The sequence below is a fragment of the Cavia porcellus genome, unplaced genomic scaffold (genome assembly GCF_034190915.1).
Source record: "Cavia porcellus strain 051 isolate PalLab524CR breed Dunkin Hartley unplaced genomic scaffold, mCavPor4.1 scaffold_32, whole genome shotgun sequence".
In the NCBI taxonomy this organism is placed as follows: domain Eukaryota; kingdom Metazoa; phylum Chordata; class Mammalia; order Rodentia; family Caviidae; genus Cavia; species Cavia porcellus.
The window spans coordinates 14,488,512-14,505,018 of NW_026947515.1; the positions used below are offsets into that span (position 1 = coordinate 14,488,512).

Consider the following 16,507-nt stretch of genomic DNA (forward strand, 5'->3'; position numbering starts at 1 on the left):
CTCTAAAGAGTACTGAAAGATATTCTACACAGAGGTAAAAGTGACAGTTTCCAGAACAACAGAAAGAAACCACCACACAGGGAAAGTAGTTAAACAGAGGGGGAAAGCAAGGAACCAATGACAGGAAAATACCACAACAAAGATAAGCCAATACATATCAGTTACAAACAATGGTTTCAATTCACCAGTCAAAAGAAACAGACTGGCAGAATGGATCAAGAAACAAGATCCAACAATATGATGAATACAAGAAAAACATTTAACTCAAAATAATTCATAGACTGAACATCAAAGGATGGAACACAATCTTCCATGCATCAGGACCCAAAAATAGCAAGGGTAGTTATTCTGTGCAGTCTGAACTTCGAACCAAGAATGATTAAAAGCATTAAAAAGGTCACTACATACTGTTTAAAGGAAAACTTCAAGAGCAAGAGACAACAATCACAAATATTTATACACTAAATACGAGAGTAGCCAACTATATTAGACAATTATCAATAGATATGAAAAATCAGAAAAGCAGTAACACATTTGTAATGGGAGATCTTAATACCCTATTATAAAGACATAGATAAACTAGACAAAATATCAGCAAGGAAATATCAGAACTGAACCAAACCTCTGACCAAAGTGACATAGTGAATGATTTAAGACTCTTACGTGACATCATCAGAATACGCATTCTTAACAGCTGCACATGGTACATTCTCTAAAACAGACCATATTCTAGCCCATAAAACATGCTTAAATAAATGCAAAGGAATTGAAATAATTTCATGAATATTATCTAACCATAGTGCATTAAAAATGGAAATTAAGTACTATGTTCATCCTTAGTTTTGACTGACTCTGCTTTGTTTTGTCACATTTGGTTTTATTCTCTTCCAAAAAAAAAAAAAGTAGTAAGAACTGTGCGAGTAATAAAACTCAAAATGTGTAATTGTTATTGTAAAAAAGAGAGGAAAAGAAAGTGCTCTAAAGGATACAACTGCAAGTGTGTTTAGTTGTGTACGATAGATGACCATATTACTAAGTTTTTGTTGGATCATTGAACAGAACTGTTTGCAGTCTCACTGTCTGAATGTCCACTTTGTATGCTTTAATTTTGAAACTTGAACAAGTATTTCTAAGATGACAATATGTAATCTATTAACTAATGATTTCTTACTGTTTTTTTTAAATTCTGTATTACTTGTACCCCTTTATTGTTTTGTTTTTTTTCTTTAAATAAAATTTTTTAAAAATGGAAATTAATGGTAACAAAAACTTCATAAACACATGGAAATTAAATAACACCCTCCACGCAACCAATGGGTCAGAGATGAAATAAAAAAAGAAATTAAACAATATCTGCTACTAGACGAGAATGCAGATACAAAATACCAGCTCTTATGCAACACATTAAAAGTAGTACAAAGAGGGAAATTTATAGTGGTGAATTCTCACACCAGAAACACAGAACAAGTGCAAATAAACAGTATAATGTTACACCTGAAGCTTCTAGAAAAAGAAGAGCAAAACAAACCCAAAACCCACACAAGGGAGGAAATTATAAATATAAGAGAAGAAATTAAAACAATAAGATCAACAAAGGAATACAAAGAATCAATAGATCAAAGAATTGGCTCTTTGAAAGAATAAATAAAATTGATAAACCTTTAGCCAACCTTGTCAAAAAAGGAAAGAAAAAACTCAAAATCATGCATTGCAGAATGAATAGGGTGAAATCACAATAGATCCTGTGAAAATTCAGAATTTCACCTACTTTGAAAATATTTACTCTCACATGATGGAAAACACAGAAGAAAAGGACCAATTCCTAGATGCATACACATTGCCAAAGCTGAATTAAGAAAATATAAAAAGTCTGAATAACACCAATTATCAGTTAATGACATTAAAAATGTAATTAAAAACTTACCAACAAAGAAAAGCCCAGGTCCTGATGAATTCACTGCTGAATTCTACAAGAAATTTAGAGAACATTTAAAGCCAATTAAATATTCCTCAAGGAATTTGAAAGGGAAACAATAGTCCCTAACTCATTCCTGGAGGCAAGTATTACCCTGATAGTAAACTACAGAAAGATCCAATCAGAAAAGAAAACTACAGGCCAATTTCCCTAATGAATATAGATGCAAAAATTCTCAATAAGAAATTGCAAATCATCAAGAAGATTATATACCATAACCAAGTGGAATTCATCCCAGGGATGCAGAGATGGTTCAACACACACAAATCAATGAATGTAATACATCATTTATCAACAGAGCCAAAAAAAATCACATTAACATCTCAATTGATGATTAAAAAGCTTCTGATATAGTCCAGTACTAATTCATGAAAAATACAGAAAATCAGAATAGATGGTCTTTACCTCAATCGGATAAAAGCCATCTATGACCAACCAACAGCACAGGCTGGCCCCTGGAGAGCCAACCTTCAGTTTTGCCTTTATGAACTCAAGCTCAAAGCCCATAATCATGGACCCAAACAATGACCGATCAGTGGAACCAGGATGCAGGGCTAAACTCTAGACAAAGGTACCACATCCCTGCTCACTCAGGCACCAGCCAACCATACCTCAAAATTTCAGGAGCAAGTCCATCTAGGAACCATGCTAGACAACCTGTCCAGAGTCCCTGGATGGACTTACTGGTGAATGGCTTTTGCAGACAAAGCCAGTCTCCAAAGACTTTATTGACTGCCTCCCTCTTTTAAATGCATAAATATGAATTTAAGACAAAAAAATGTGATAAAATGACAGAAAAAAACCCATAATTTTCCCATAGCTGATTCTAAGAAAAAGAAATATGTGAACTTTCTTAAAAACAATTCCAGCACTTCAAAGAAATTTTTAAAAACTTCAACAAAATACAGATAACTAACTCCATGTAATCAGGAAAACATTATCAAAATGAAAAATTTAACAAAGAGTGAAACTTTTTATAAAATATCAATTAGATATTCTAGAGCTGAAAATACAAAAGATAAAATTTTAAAATGTAAAATGTAATAGAAAACATCACAAGCAGACTTCATTAAGGAGAAAAATCTCTGAAAGATTGGTTACACACAATTAGGAAAAATGTAAGGAATAAAGAAAGTTTATGGAATTTAAGAGGTAGCATAAAAAACAAATATTCAATTTATAACATCTAATAAAAGAGAAGAGAGAGACAAACAAATAGAATCTTATTTAAAAATAATAGTAAAATTCTCAAGCCATACACAAATTTACACACAGGAAATGTAAGTCTCCAATCAAAGTCAGTCTGAACAAGACTACTCCAAAACTACATTGTCAGAAAGCAAGCAAAAATGATTCATATTATAACAAAACTGTCAAATATCAAAAAAAATAGTAAGAGACTTGGGTGTTGGTGGCACATGCCTGTAATCCCACCAATGGAAAGGCTGACACAGGAGGACTGTCACAAGTTTGAAGCCAGCCTGGACTACATGGTGAATTCATGGCCAGCCAGAACTACACACACACATACACACACTTAAGAGAAAACAAGAAAATCATATACCAGAGTCCTCATGAAGCCAGCCTTCCCTTTCACAACAAAATAAATCTCAGCCCAGGAAGAAGTGGGGTGATAGTTTACTGTTAATCTATTATTGTTTTATGATTTTTCATTGTATGTTTTCAAAAAATGTGAAAGTATAAAATCTAAAGCAATAGAGGAAAAATAAAATTCAAGTTACAAAAATATGGGAAAAAAGAAAGTAAAAAAAAAAAGGTATCTTCTCAGACAAATAAAAGCTGAGGAAGTTTACCACCACCAAATCAGTCCTACAAGAAATGCTAAAGGAAATTCACCAAGCTGAAAGCAAAGGACACTTATGAGTAACACAAAACCATATGAAAGATAAAATTTCCTAGTAAAATCAAATTCAGAATATTCTAATACCACAGTCAAAGCATAGAAACCATTTATATCTTTAGCAAAAAAAGTTAAAACACAAATCTATTAAAATAATAACAGCTGCAATCATTTAAGAGATATACAGTATAAAATATATATAAATTACAACAAAATGAAATGAAAATGAGTGGAGTAAAGTGTAGTTTTTGCAGTTGATTAGAGATAAATTGTTGTATTATTCAGTTGCACATTACTACAACAAAACAAGATAATTAACTTATAAAGAGAAAAAGTTTATTTAGCACCATCATTTTGGAGAATCTAATCTAAGACTAGGTAGCTTCATGCTTTGGGGCCTCTACTAACAGCAAAAGATAAGACATGGTAGGATGTACATATCCGAGCAAACTGTCCACCCTGTGAGTTATGACACAGAGGGAGGTGACAGGCTGGGAACTCACAGTCTCCCTCAGGGGCATGCCTCCGCTGATCTATTCACCTCTAGGTGCCACCTCAAAACAGGTATAGCACTTCCCAATAGCATCCAACTTGGAACTAAGTCTTTCACACATAGGTCTTCAGGGTACACCACCCATATTCAAACCATAACAGTGGTTAAAAGTTTAATTATCTTGTTTAAAATATAAGATATTATAAAGTGGAAACCACAAAGGAAAAGCCTATAAGAAATTGTAAGAAGAAATTACAGTATACCACCAGAAAAATCACCTAATCACAAAAAAAAACAGAGCAAAAATGAAGAAAGGAACAAAGGGTACATAAAACAATGAGGAAACAGTAAACAGAATGGCAGCAGTTATTACCTATCCCATAACTACCTTTAATGTAAATAGATTTATTTCCCCAGTCAAAATATACCACGGCTGAATGAATAAAACCAAACCAAAATCCAACTATATGCTGCCTACAAGAGACTCACTTTATGTATAAAGATATACAGAGACTAAAAAGGAAGGATTGGAAACAGTTTTTCTATGCAAATGGAAATGAAAAAGAGCAGGGGAAGTTATATCAGATTAGAGTTTAAATAATAACGGTAAAGATAAAGACAGTCATTATATAGTGATATGGGCTCAATTCATCAGAAGATACATCATTTGAAATGGTATATAAGTACCCAACATAGTAGGACTTAATATAAAGAAAATGTTAGTAAATATGAAGGGGAGCTAATCTATAATTTAATGATAGGAGACTTTAATATGTCATTTTTAGCAATGGCTAGATCATCCAGACATAATTAAAACATCAAATTTGAACTATATGTTCAACCAAATGGCTCTGAAAGATATATAAGGGACAGTCCATCCAACACCAGCAGAATATTACATTTTCCTTAACACAGGATATTCTCCTGTATGCACAGATCATGTATGTTAGGCCACAAAGCAAGTCCTCACCAATTTAAGATTAAAACATTATCTTTTCTGGCCACAATAGTATGAAACTAGAAATCAGTAACAGAAGGAATTTCAGAAAACTAAAAAATAAATGAAAAGTAAACAACATAGTCCTCAACAATCACTGGGCCAAAAAGAATTTAAAACTCAAAAATAAGGATGGAAATACAAACTCTACAGGAGACAGGAAAAGCGGCTCTAAAATGGAAATTTATATCACTAAATGCTTATATACTAATAAGAAACAAAAATGTCAGGTAAGCAACTTAATATAAAATTAGTAAAAGAAAACTCAAAGTTGGTAGCAGATAGAAAATTATAAAGATCAGGAAAAATAAACTAGAAAAATATCAATGAAACAAACAAATGTTGTAAAAGATAAACAATAATAAAAAAAGAAAGCTCAACAAAATTAGAAGAGACACTGAAACTACATTGCAGAGATATAAAGATCATAAAAGACTACCATGAAAAATTATTCACCAATAGATAGGCTGGCTAGCCTGGAAGAAATGGATAAATTCCTATATACATACAAACCTATCAAAACTGAATCTTGAAGATACAGGAAATTCAACAAATAACAAGAGATCAAATCTTTAACAAAAAAATTTTCATGAAGAAAAGCTCACAATCTGATGGTTTCACTGGTGAACTATACCATTTATCTGAAAAAGAATCAATATCAATCCTAATGAACTAATCTCAAAACATACTAAACAGTTAAATGTAAGATCTGAAACTATAAAACTTCTAAAAGAGCACATAAGGAAAAGCTTCATTATATTGGTGAACAAGACATTTTTAGATTTGACACCCTAAGTGCAGGTAAGAAAATTAAAAACAGACAAGTTGAATTATATTCAACTGAAAAGCTTACGCAAATGAAGCATACAGGGTTAGCTACTCAAGAGACTAGAAAGTAGACAGATACAGTCAAAGAGTTTGAGACCAGTTGAGTAATATAGCGAGGCCCATCTTAATCAGTCAGTCAATCAATCAATCAATCAACAAGTAAAGAAACAAATCAAGCTTCTGCTCAGGCAAGAAAGCAGTAAAGAGAGTAACTATGCGATAGGAGAAAATCTTTGCAAGACAAGTATTGATAATGGCATGATAGCTAAAATATATAAGCAATTCTTTAGAAGGAAAATAATATAATTACAAAATGGGCTAAATAGAAAATTCTCTTTTAAAAAAAATACTAATAGCTACCATTTTCAGCTGATCATCAGATTTGAAATTCAGGACACAGTCTCTCAGTATACCTCCTAAGCATAGGCAGAGCTGGGACACTGAAGATGGGAGATGGGGATTAAAAAACACTCAAATGCTGTCTAACTTGCATCATGATTTTCTATTTGTACCAAATCAACTCCTTTCTAACATGTACCTTTATTCTATCTAGAACCTGAAAATTCCTCTTATACAAATTATTAAAACTGTCTTAATAATCAGGTACATCAGCAATATCTCAGCCCTACCTCCTTCTCATGTATTCGAGAGAGAAAATGATCATCATGAAGACTGCTGGATTTTCTCAAGTTGAACTTGGGAGTCATCTGTCGAATAAATAAGTATTTATTTAATATGTTTTCAGGTCAAATTTATCCTCAACCCCAAAATACACTTCTAAAATGGATAAAACCCACACATTGGGGAGAAATACTTTGGGGGGAAATACTTCATTCACTTCCAAGTGACAGGATTAAAACTATTATGTTTCATAGCATGAACTCATATTATTTTCTGTAAAAAGTTAGTGGTTATTTGAGTAAAACAATTTGTCCCTAAAAAAATTTCAATGGAATTCTTACCTACCAGAGAAAATGGGATAGGCTTCTGTCTCAAGTACCGGGGATTTTCTATCTAAAAATCAAAAAATAAAACAAAGACTTATTAATTTTTGAGTTTTAATTCTTTGACAAAATAAGCCATAATATTACACACATAAAATGTAGATGTATGTATGAATAATATATTGTTATATTTATTAGAATTGCTGATATTAAAAATTTAACATATATATTAATAGTATATAAAGCTGCTATATGAAAACATTTTCTATACGTCTTAATATTTAGTTCATTTTTATAGTATTATATAATGCATTTTAACATCCTTCTAATAAACAGAAAACATAAATTCTTCTGCATGTGTAAATGCACTGTTACTGCCATCCTCTCACTGCCTAACTGCAGCCTTGCTTTTCCCTACTCATTACCTCACATTTCATACTTCTAAAATGCTAGATGATCTATAATTACTAGAACATGATGGGTTCTCCTGTGCTGTCTCTTTAGGTTTCTTTGTCCATTCCTCCAAACTCCATAATCAAGCACCTATCCATTCTTCAAGTTTCAGTTTGGACATACGTGGTTCTTGAATCCTCTGACACAATTCCATAAGAGCAATATAAAGACAAAATTCCTTTGAAGACTCCCCCTACATCTACCTTTGCAGCTTTGTTCCCCCAACATTTCCTACATTCCAAGGACACTGGACAACTTGGTTTACCTTGAAAATATACACTCTGTCCTATATCTGAATCTTTGGAAACTATGAAATCTTTCCCTCAACTTTTTCCCAAGACCACTAGTGAGGAATGAACTTGCCCTTGAAACTTAGCACCTACTACTGGCACAGTACGCTGGATGCACCCTCTTCTCTGATCGAATATTCACCTTCTCTAAAAGTGTTTGATTTCTGAAAATAAAATCATGACTGCCCTGTTTATCATTGTATCCTCAGGATTCATTTCCAAGCCTAAAATTATTTATTAGGGAAAAAGGAAGAGTAAAAAAGAATGAGACAGAGAAAGGAAAGGAGAAAGAAAAGGAACAAACTATGTCTGGCTCTCCCTATTTACCCCTCCTAAACCATCCTATGTCGCCTGGCTCATCCTTCTTACACAACGCTTTAAATGTCTTCACATTTGTTTATAGAATGATTACAAGGATGACCTGTTTGCAAAATGAGCACAAGGAGCACAAATAAAGTAACAGCAAGAAATATACAAGATGCTTCCTTAATTTTTTTGTATTCCTGTACACAGCACAACATCTAATTACACAGTAGCCTTTCAATGAAATAATTAAATCAATAATCATACTACTAACCTGTTAGTTCATCAAAAGAATAGTTTGTGCTTTCATTGTTTGATCATCTTTTCATGCCCATATCTAGTAATCTGAGCAACTACTTTGAAGATAACAATACACAACATAGTAACCATTGTTAATCTCCTATTATGTTGATTTGAAATTTTATAACATTATTTTGTCTCTTCTCTTTTTGCTTTTGTTTCAAAATAAAACAAGCTCTATAATAAACTAGCTACACTGATTGCTATCCCAAGTATTTCATGCACAGATGGTAGAAAAAATTACCACAGAATTCTAATTACTTTATATCATAAACTTAAAATTTACAACATGAATAATCACGCAATTTACATGAACACTAACACAACTTACACCAAGGGCAGTGGTTCTCACTATGGAGAACATCATTTGTCCCAAGTAAAATAATTTTTCAAATATGTATGATTGGGCTCTGTTCCTTCAAAGTCTCATTTTATTTCCAAAATACTCCCCAAACAATTACATTAAATAATTATAGACAATGAACAATTCACACTCAATTTGAAAGTAAAAATGAGTAAAAAATTAAATATACAGAGTAAATAAAATTAAAACAGAATTTAATCCAGTAAAATAGAAAAAGATCTCTATAGAAACAGATAGGATCTCATGAGTAAATATATTTTAGCACCTAAATTAGGAGAAATTCCAAAGTAATTTTCTTTGACCTGAAACCCAGACCTGACAAGATAAACAGCAATTGTCTGAATTTATATTTCTCATCTCATCCTCCCAGAGAACAATTAAGAAACCAAATACAAATGCTGCTCACCCATGCCTGTAGCTTATTAAGAAAGAGAATACAAATTCCTAGATCAACATGTAAATGGCCAAACACCCTAAATTAACTGAACCAGATCTTGAGCCAAATTAAAGAGTGAAAGTTATGGGGGAAAGGAAGTATCTTCTCAGGGTGGTAGAACATAGATATCAGCAAAATCTGAGATATGAAAGAAGAGTGGCCTAACCTCATGCATTCTGCACACCCGTGCTCTCACACACACACACACACACACACACACACACACACACGATCCTAAGAGATCAGAGTGACAGAAATCAAGAACAGAGAACGTAAGAAAAAAAGTGAAAAAGAAGAAAAAAGAGCTTGGGAAGAAATTACTTACAGGATCGAAAGGCATTTTATCGTCCATGAGAAAGAGAAAGAAAAAAGTAGTTGAAGATACGCTTCTACAGAAACAAAACAGAATCAAAACTCAAAAGATATGCCAAAATGCCAATCACAAAAGGCACCATTCATTAAAGAAACAACTTCAAAATGGAAGAAGAGGACATTCCAGAACTAAAAATAAATAAGCTAAAGAAACTACCATCTCTTATAAGATCTTGATGATTCTGTTTAAAAACTAACATAAATAATCACAAAAAGCCCAATATCCACAACAATAGAATAGAAAATCAAATTAAGTATGTTCTGACAAAGGAAATACTTTTTAAAAAATCTACAAAAAAAGAAAAAAGAGCAACACATTCCTTTTGATTCCCACTATCCATGACTCTACTACATGAGATTGTTTGTACAATAATTTACTGTAGGCCACTCTTATAGTGTTTCATAGTATTTTTGTTTCACAATTACTACAATGTTCAAATACAACTTTGAAATAACTTCATAGATAAAGAATAATAAGATCAGCATAAAATAAGCTTAAAAAGGTGTTAAACAGGAGCCAACAACACTCAAGAAAAAAACTCAGACAAAATCTACCTAAGAAATTAAGAGTTACATAAGAAAAAAAGACGGCTGGGGATTGGCATAAGCCCCTGCCTGCCTTGCAAGCGTGTGGTCGTGAGTTCGATCCCTGGTACCGGTTAAAAAAATTTTTTTTTTAAAAAAGAAAAAAGATAACAAATGAAGTAACAGCAAGAGATACATAAGATAGGAACTAAAATTAAAACTAAAAAATAAGATTAAAAGTATGAATTTCAAAAACTCAGGGAGGAATTGGTTTTTAAAAAACAACATAATTCCAATAAATGTTCAGATTCACTAAAGAAGAAAATAAATTGAACACAAACAGATATTTAAACATTAAGAAAACATCTGTAAAATAAATCTTGAAGCACCATATTGAATATTTTCATTCTTTACTTTATCAGATTGACCCAGAACCATCCATTAACTCTGAAACACAAACTATAAGAACAAAATTCAATGTGATTCACTGAATATGTTTCAGAGTACAATATAGTGAAACTCAAAACATTAAACTTTACAGATGAATTCTTTAAAAGTTTCTCTGGAGCCCAGTCAAGAAGACTTAAGACATTTACAAGTAAAACAAAAACAACACAAAATACTTCTCAGTTGTTACATAAATCATGCAGTGGAAGATAACAGTAGAACAATATATTTTTGAAACTCAGGGAATGAAAATGCGAACTAAATATTTTGTTATATGATCTAGATTTCTTTCAAGCAAAACCATAAAACACCATTTCAAATATGCAAGAACTCAGAAATACATCACAAAACTAATGAAAATAAGTGAATAAAACCAACTAAAATACACAAGAAAGAAACTGAAGGGTACATATGATCTTTGAAGTAGAATGCAACTGTATCCAGATAACAAATACTATATCCAGATAACACATATAAGTCAAAATCATTGAACATACCTAACAAAACAAGCCTCACAGTTCATTAACACTCTACAGCATGACGGCCCAGACTCTGGTTTGCTGCCACATCCAGCATTACTCGAGAGTATTATTAGTTTGAGAAAAGACTAAAACTCAATGCACAGTTTCTAGCTAACACACTACCCCATAAATAAATTATTAAGTTGCATATGAAAAAGTGATTTGTGATTTAGCATTAAAAATTATTAAGAAAATAAGTGTATTAATAAATCAAAGAAACCCTATTTTTTTTCTTTTCTGAAATTCTGTATCATTTCTATTCTTTTTTTCTGTTTTGTTTTTCAAATAAAAAATAAATGGAAGAAAAACAAGATCACTGCCTCACAACATACATAATAAATCCCAAAGAATTAAACACTTACTATTTAAAAAATACAATTTAGAAAGAAAATGTTAAAAAAAAGCATCTTATGATTCAGTGTAGAGATTTCTTAAATAAGAAACAAAAAGCATAAACATGAAAGAAATCAATAAATCTAACCACTTTAAGTGGAAACTGTCTCCAAAAAAGATACAAACAAAGTAACAAGGCAAGGTTCAAACTGGTACCTGCACAGATGTCTGCACAAATGATTCTCCAAAATATGTAGACTGTCTTTAAAACTGAAGGGAAAAAAAGACAAACATACCTCTAGAAACAATGGGGGTGGGGGAACCTGAATTACATTTGATGAATAATGAGCTCTGAATAGCTAATAAGCACATGAAAAATATTTAAACCATTTAGAAATCTGAAAAATTTAAAGGAGTTCCTCATGCAAGAAAGTTGACATACATGAGATGAGCAGCACCCCTCCCCCATGGGAGCAAACAGAGCCACACTGAAAGAGTAGCATCCCGTGAGGCAAGGAAGCAAGCATCCACCAATGCCAAAACAGCTCTACACTGTGCTTCCCCACAGCGCACAGCAGCAGGGACAAGGGCTGAGGAACCAAACTGATCCTCAACCAGGACAACATCCTGGATGAGAAAGGAGCAACCAGACTTAACTTCAGACTTAGAGCCCCCTACAACACCTGCCCATTGGCCTGCATCCAGCAGAGAGCAGAGGCTACTTCATCCCCCGCCCACCAACAGGAGCAAGGACACACTAACCACAGTCTGGGGGCCACTGGTGCAGGGAGGGCACCTGACAATCCCGTAGACCCTAAAGACAGGTAGAGAAAATCAGACAGGCTGGATCCCAGGACTACAGATCTTGTGAAGAAACTGCTCATTCGCAAACATAGGAATTTTTTCTTTGATCTAATCTCCTAACTTTTCTACTTTATATTATTACTTTCCCTCTACCTGGGTTTTTGCAAGGTTGGGTTTTTCTTCCTCTTATTCTTCTTTTAGTTTTCCTCTCTTATTTCCTTTTTCCCATTCAATTTTTTTCTCTTCTTATCCTTCATTTCTCATTTTTGCTTTATCTTTTTTTTTTTTGTCCTTTTCCTGTTTATCAACAAGAGCCCTAGTTCCATTTCTTTCTCTTCATCTTATCCCATTAAATTTTCAAATTGTGCTTTTTTTTACTCTCGGGTTCTCCACCCACTCTTCCTTTACTAGGATAACTACTAAACTTTACAACCCTCTAGACAGCTAGTTATCTTTATGCTACTGCTTGGTGAATATAATTCAATTGTTAGCACAGATAAAGGTATTCCTTTAATACATATTCACTGTAGGTCAACAGAAGTTCAATGTAGTGGTTTGTTTTAATATTTTTACTATAATTATAGGTCTCTTTTCTGTGGTTAACAGTGGTACATCATTGGTCCTTACAGGTTTGTCACTGTATCCCTTATATTTGAAGCTATAATTGATGTTCATTTTATTACTGTTACTATTATTTGGTTTTCTTGGGATGCCAATATTAGCACTGTCATGGGGTCATTAATAATACTGTGGTCCATCACTAGAAAACTGGGCCAAATATTTTTAACCTCTCTTCCCAAATAAATGGAGGTTGGATCCTGGACAGAGGCAAAGACAAATGGCTAGCAATGGCCAAAGGACACAACTGAAAAGCAGGCATTAACTAAAGAGGTCTCTATATTAGAAACAAAGATATCCACTGTATCAATCCACAAGCCTCAACAGAGGAAAATAAACAAGCAAGCAAACAAACAAAAAACAGAAACGTGGGAGGACAATCCAACAAAATGCTTCCAAAATCTCCCAGTTCCCTTGGAGCTGATATATGGAGAAAAAAAGAAATAAAAACCCAAAAATGAGAATTATTCAAAATGATATCAGTGGAGATAACAAAACAGGTCAGAAAGGTTCACAAAAGATGAAAGTAATGATATCAAGCCAAATAAACAGAACATTAGGGAAGTATACAGAAGACACTAATATAAAGCTAGTTAAACTAAACAAAAAATGCAAGCATGAATAACCAGGTTCTATGGCTTGTATCTAATAGTTCCCCAATCCCTCATGTGCTGATAGGTGGGGTTTTCAGGAGTGACTAGATCAAGGGTGTGTGATACTTGATCATGGATATGTGATGGTGAATCAATGTTGTGTGATACCAGTTAGTTCTTTGGTGGATTTAACCAGTTCTGGGTGTGGATGATGGATTTACTGAAGAAGGACGATCTACTCTGGGCTTGAAGCCTGGATGGAATAAAAGGGAAACTGAAGGAATTCTACTGCTACCTGCCTGCCGAGCCATGGAGTGTCATGTCCCTCTGCAATGTGGCCCTTCCTTGGAGCCAACCAAAAAGGGACTAAACCTCTAGGAGATAAAATAAATCTTTTTTCCTTTAACTTTTGAATATCATGTATTTTATCTTAGCAAAGAGAATATAACAAAGACACCAGGGTAGGAAAGAATTAGAACCCATAAAAAGTCTCCAAATACAAATTCAGGAAATTAAAAATACTTCCAAAAGTATAGGCCTCAGAAGTAACCAATGTGAAGAGAGAGTATCAGAACTACTAGAAGACAGGGCTGTTGTCAGTGACCAATTAGTGAGAAATACCTTAAAAACAACTAGAGAATATGAAAAAAGGATCTAACAGCTGCTAAAAGATAGACTGCATAGAAGATTAATCAAAGATTGACAGGAATATGAGAAATCAGAAAACAGCATAAATGTCATAAAAACTTTTTATTTAAATAATATAATTTCAATATATGGAAAAGAATTTAACAGACAGATAAGTGAGACACACACACAGATCTTCAAACAATGAGGATCAGAAAAGAACCTCCTAGAACACATCATAAACAAGATCCCACTGAAGTCTACACTTGGTTTTAATTACCATTTTTATACACAAAAATTTGGATTTGTTTCTTGTATTTTGTTTTTATTTTTCAGGTAAAATAAGGAAAGGAAAACAATGTTTTAGCTTTATTTTTATTAAAATAGAGACAGTGAAAAAGTCTTTTGCCCTAGTTAGACTGGACTTATAAATACCCCATAGCAACATGAAAACTTGTAAGTTTATATCCTTTTCTGTTACGGCCTCTGTTCTGTAACCATATTTTTTTCACAGTCAGAAACCATCATGCCATTTAAAAATCAACCACAGCAATTACTCACATCTTAAAATATTTTTTAGTTCTTTCAGAAAGGTGACACAAAGTAAATAATGACTTTTAAAAGAAGAAATCCTAATAAAAAAAGTATTGTCTGATAGACTTCACTTGTACAGAGCTAGTTAAAAATGAAAAATACTTGTAAGTCACGGAAACAAGTGATTTCTTTCTTTCCCTTAAAAAATAAAATGTGTGTCAAGATAGTAATATACTGTCTCATAGTTGACTCACATTGAAAATAGATTGTATTTGTTTTTATAAATTTTTAATTATAATTCACTTTAGAGATCTATGACTGTTAACAAATCTATTCAGTGGAAATATGCAGTAAAATAAAATTAGGACAGTTTTGTGAACACTAAAAATATTCCCTGGTGCTTACATCATTGTGGTCAAATTTTCTGTAATCTTTAGTACTCAGAAAGTAGTACTATGTCCTCTACCCTCCTAGGCTTGCCATTTCCATAATTATCACATAAATGCAATTAAAAACAGACTTTCAGCTCCTTTGGTCTATGAAGTACATGTGAAATTCATTGAATTTACTGTATGATTTGATAGCTGAGTCATTTGATCACTAAGAATTCACTGTATGGAGGTATATATAATTTATTCTCCAGTTAAAGACATTTGGGATTATTTACAGGTTTTGGGCAATTACAAAATAAACAGGGTACTATTATACATACTTGTATATGGGTTTTGTGTTGATATAGATTTCATCTCATATGAGTGCTTAGGTGTAAGACTGCTGGATCGTATGGTGAATGTATATTTTATTTTATAAAGAAAAAACTTTTAAACTATTTTTTACATCCCCAGGAACAAGTCAGAGCCCCATTTGCTCCTCATCCTCAGCAACATTTGGCACTGAGAGATTTTTGCTTCTTTTACCCATTCTGATTGCTCAATTTCACTGCAGCATCTTTTGTCACTTCATTTGGCTGTTTTCTTAGAGTTTTATTTCTTTATATATTTTGGATAAAAAGTCTTGTCAGATATGTGATATCTAAGTATTTCCCTCATCTCTTATTTTGGTATTAAAATAGTCTTATAATGAAGTGATAACTCCTGCATACAGCTGGTATCATTTCTCCTATTTAATCAGAATTTGGCAATGAAACCATCTGGGTCTGGAGCTCTGTTTCTTGAAAGACTGTTAATGACAGGTTCACTTTATTTAGAAGATACGGGAGTGGTCAGATTATCTCTTCTAGAATGAGTTCTGGCAGTTTGCATTCCATCATGTACGCAGTAAATTTATGTCCATGGAATTGTCCACAATAATTCTTTATTTTACCTTGAATCTCTGCACTGTCTGTGGGAATGTCTCCTCTTTCATTCTTAATATTAGCAACACACCCTTCTAATTACTATTGGTTAGTCTGTCTAAAAATTCATTGGTTTTTTTTTATCATGTAAATATCCAGCTTTTGGTTTCACTGAGATTCTCTATTTCTTTCTTGCATTCAATTTCACTTATTTCTATTTTAATATTTACTATTTGCTTCATCTTCTTGCTTTGGGTTTAACTTGATCTTCTTTCTCCACTTTTTTTGGGTAGGAGTTTAAATAACTGATTTAGAACTTTCTTCTTTCCTCTCTTTTTCAAGCTTTCAAGCTTTTATTTTTTGCCTTTCAAAAGTTTTATTAAAACTTGTCTATGTACAAAAATCTATTTACCCTCCCTTAGAATTTACTGAATTCTTAGGTATACAAATTAATGGTTTTCATGAAATTAAAAATTTTTTCAGCTTCATGTTTTCAAATATAATTTCTGCTTCTTTGGTATTTTCCTTTTCTTTTTTACTTAATTAGGCTTAGTGGTACATTTAAGGTGTACATAATGATCGGATTTGTTACAGG

At 32.7% G+C, this 16,507-nt stretch overlaps 1 protein-coding gene across 13 annotated transcripts in view; it reads right to left on the minus strand.

The window, feature by feature from the left end:
• Nucleotides 1-16,507, minus strand: part of Cep112 (centrosomal protein 112) — a 607,347-nt gene that overhangs the window by 532,570 nt on the left and 58,270 nt on the right. For 12 of the 13 annotated variants that reach the window (XR_010045020.1, XM_063241684.1, XM_063241681.1 and 9 more), the window contains 2 exons: nucleotides 7,121-7,168; nucleotides 6,784-6,861 (listed from right to left, as the gene is read on the minus strand). Coding sequence is in view for 11 of the 13 variants with exons in the window: in XM_063241684.1 (XP_063097754.1) it covers nucleotides 6,784-6,861; nucleotides 7,121-7,168 (126 nt within the window). In the remaining 2 variants the exon portion in view is untranslated. Of the gene's footprint in view, nucleotides 1-1,924; nucleotides 1,968-6,783; nucleotides 6,862-7,120; nucleotides 7,169-16,507 lie in introns of all 13 variants that reach the window. The other variant, XM_063241690.1, reaches the window with a different exon arrangement.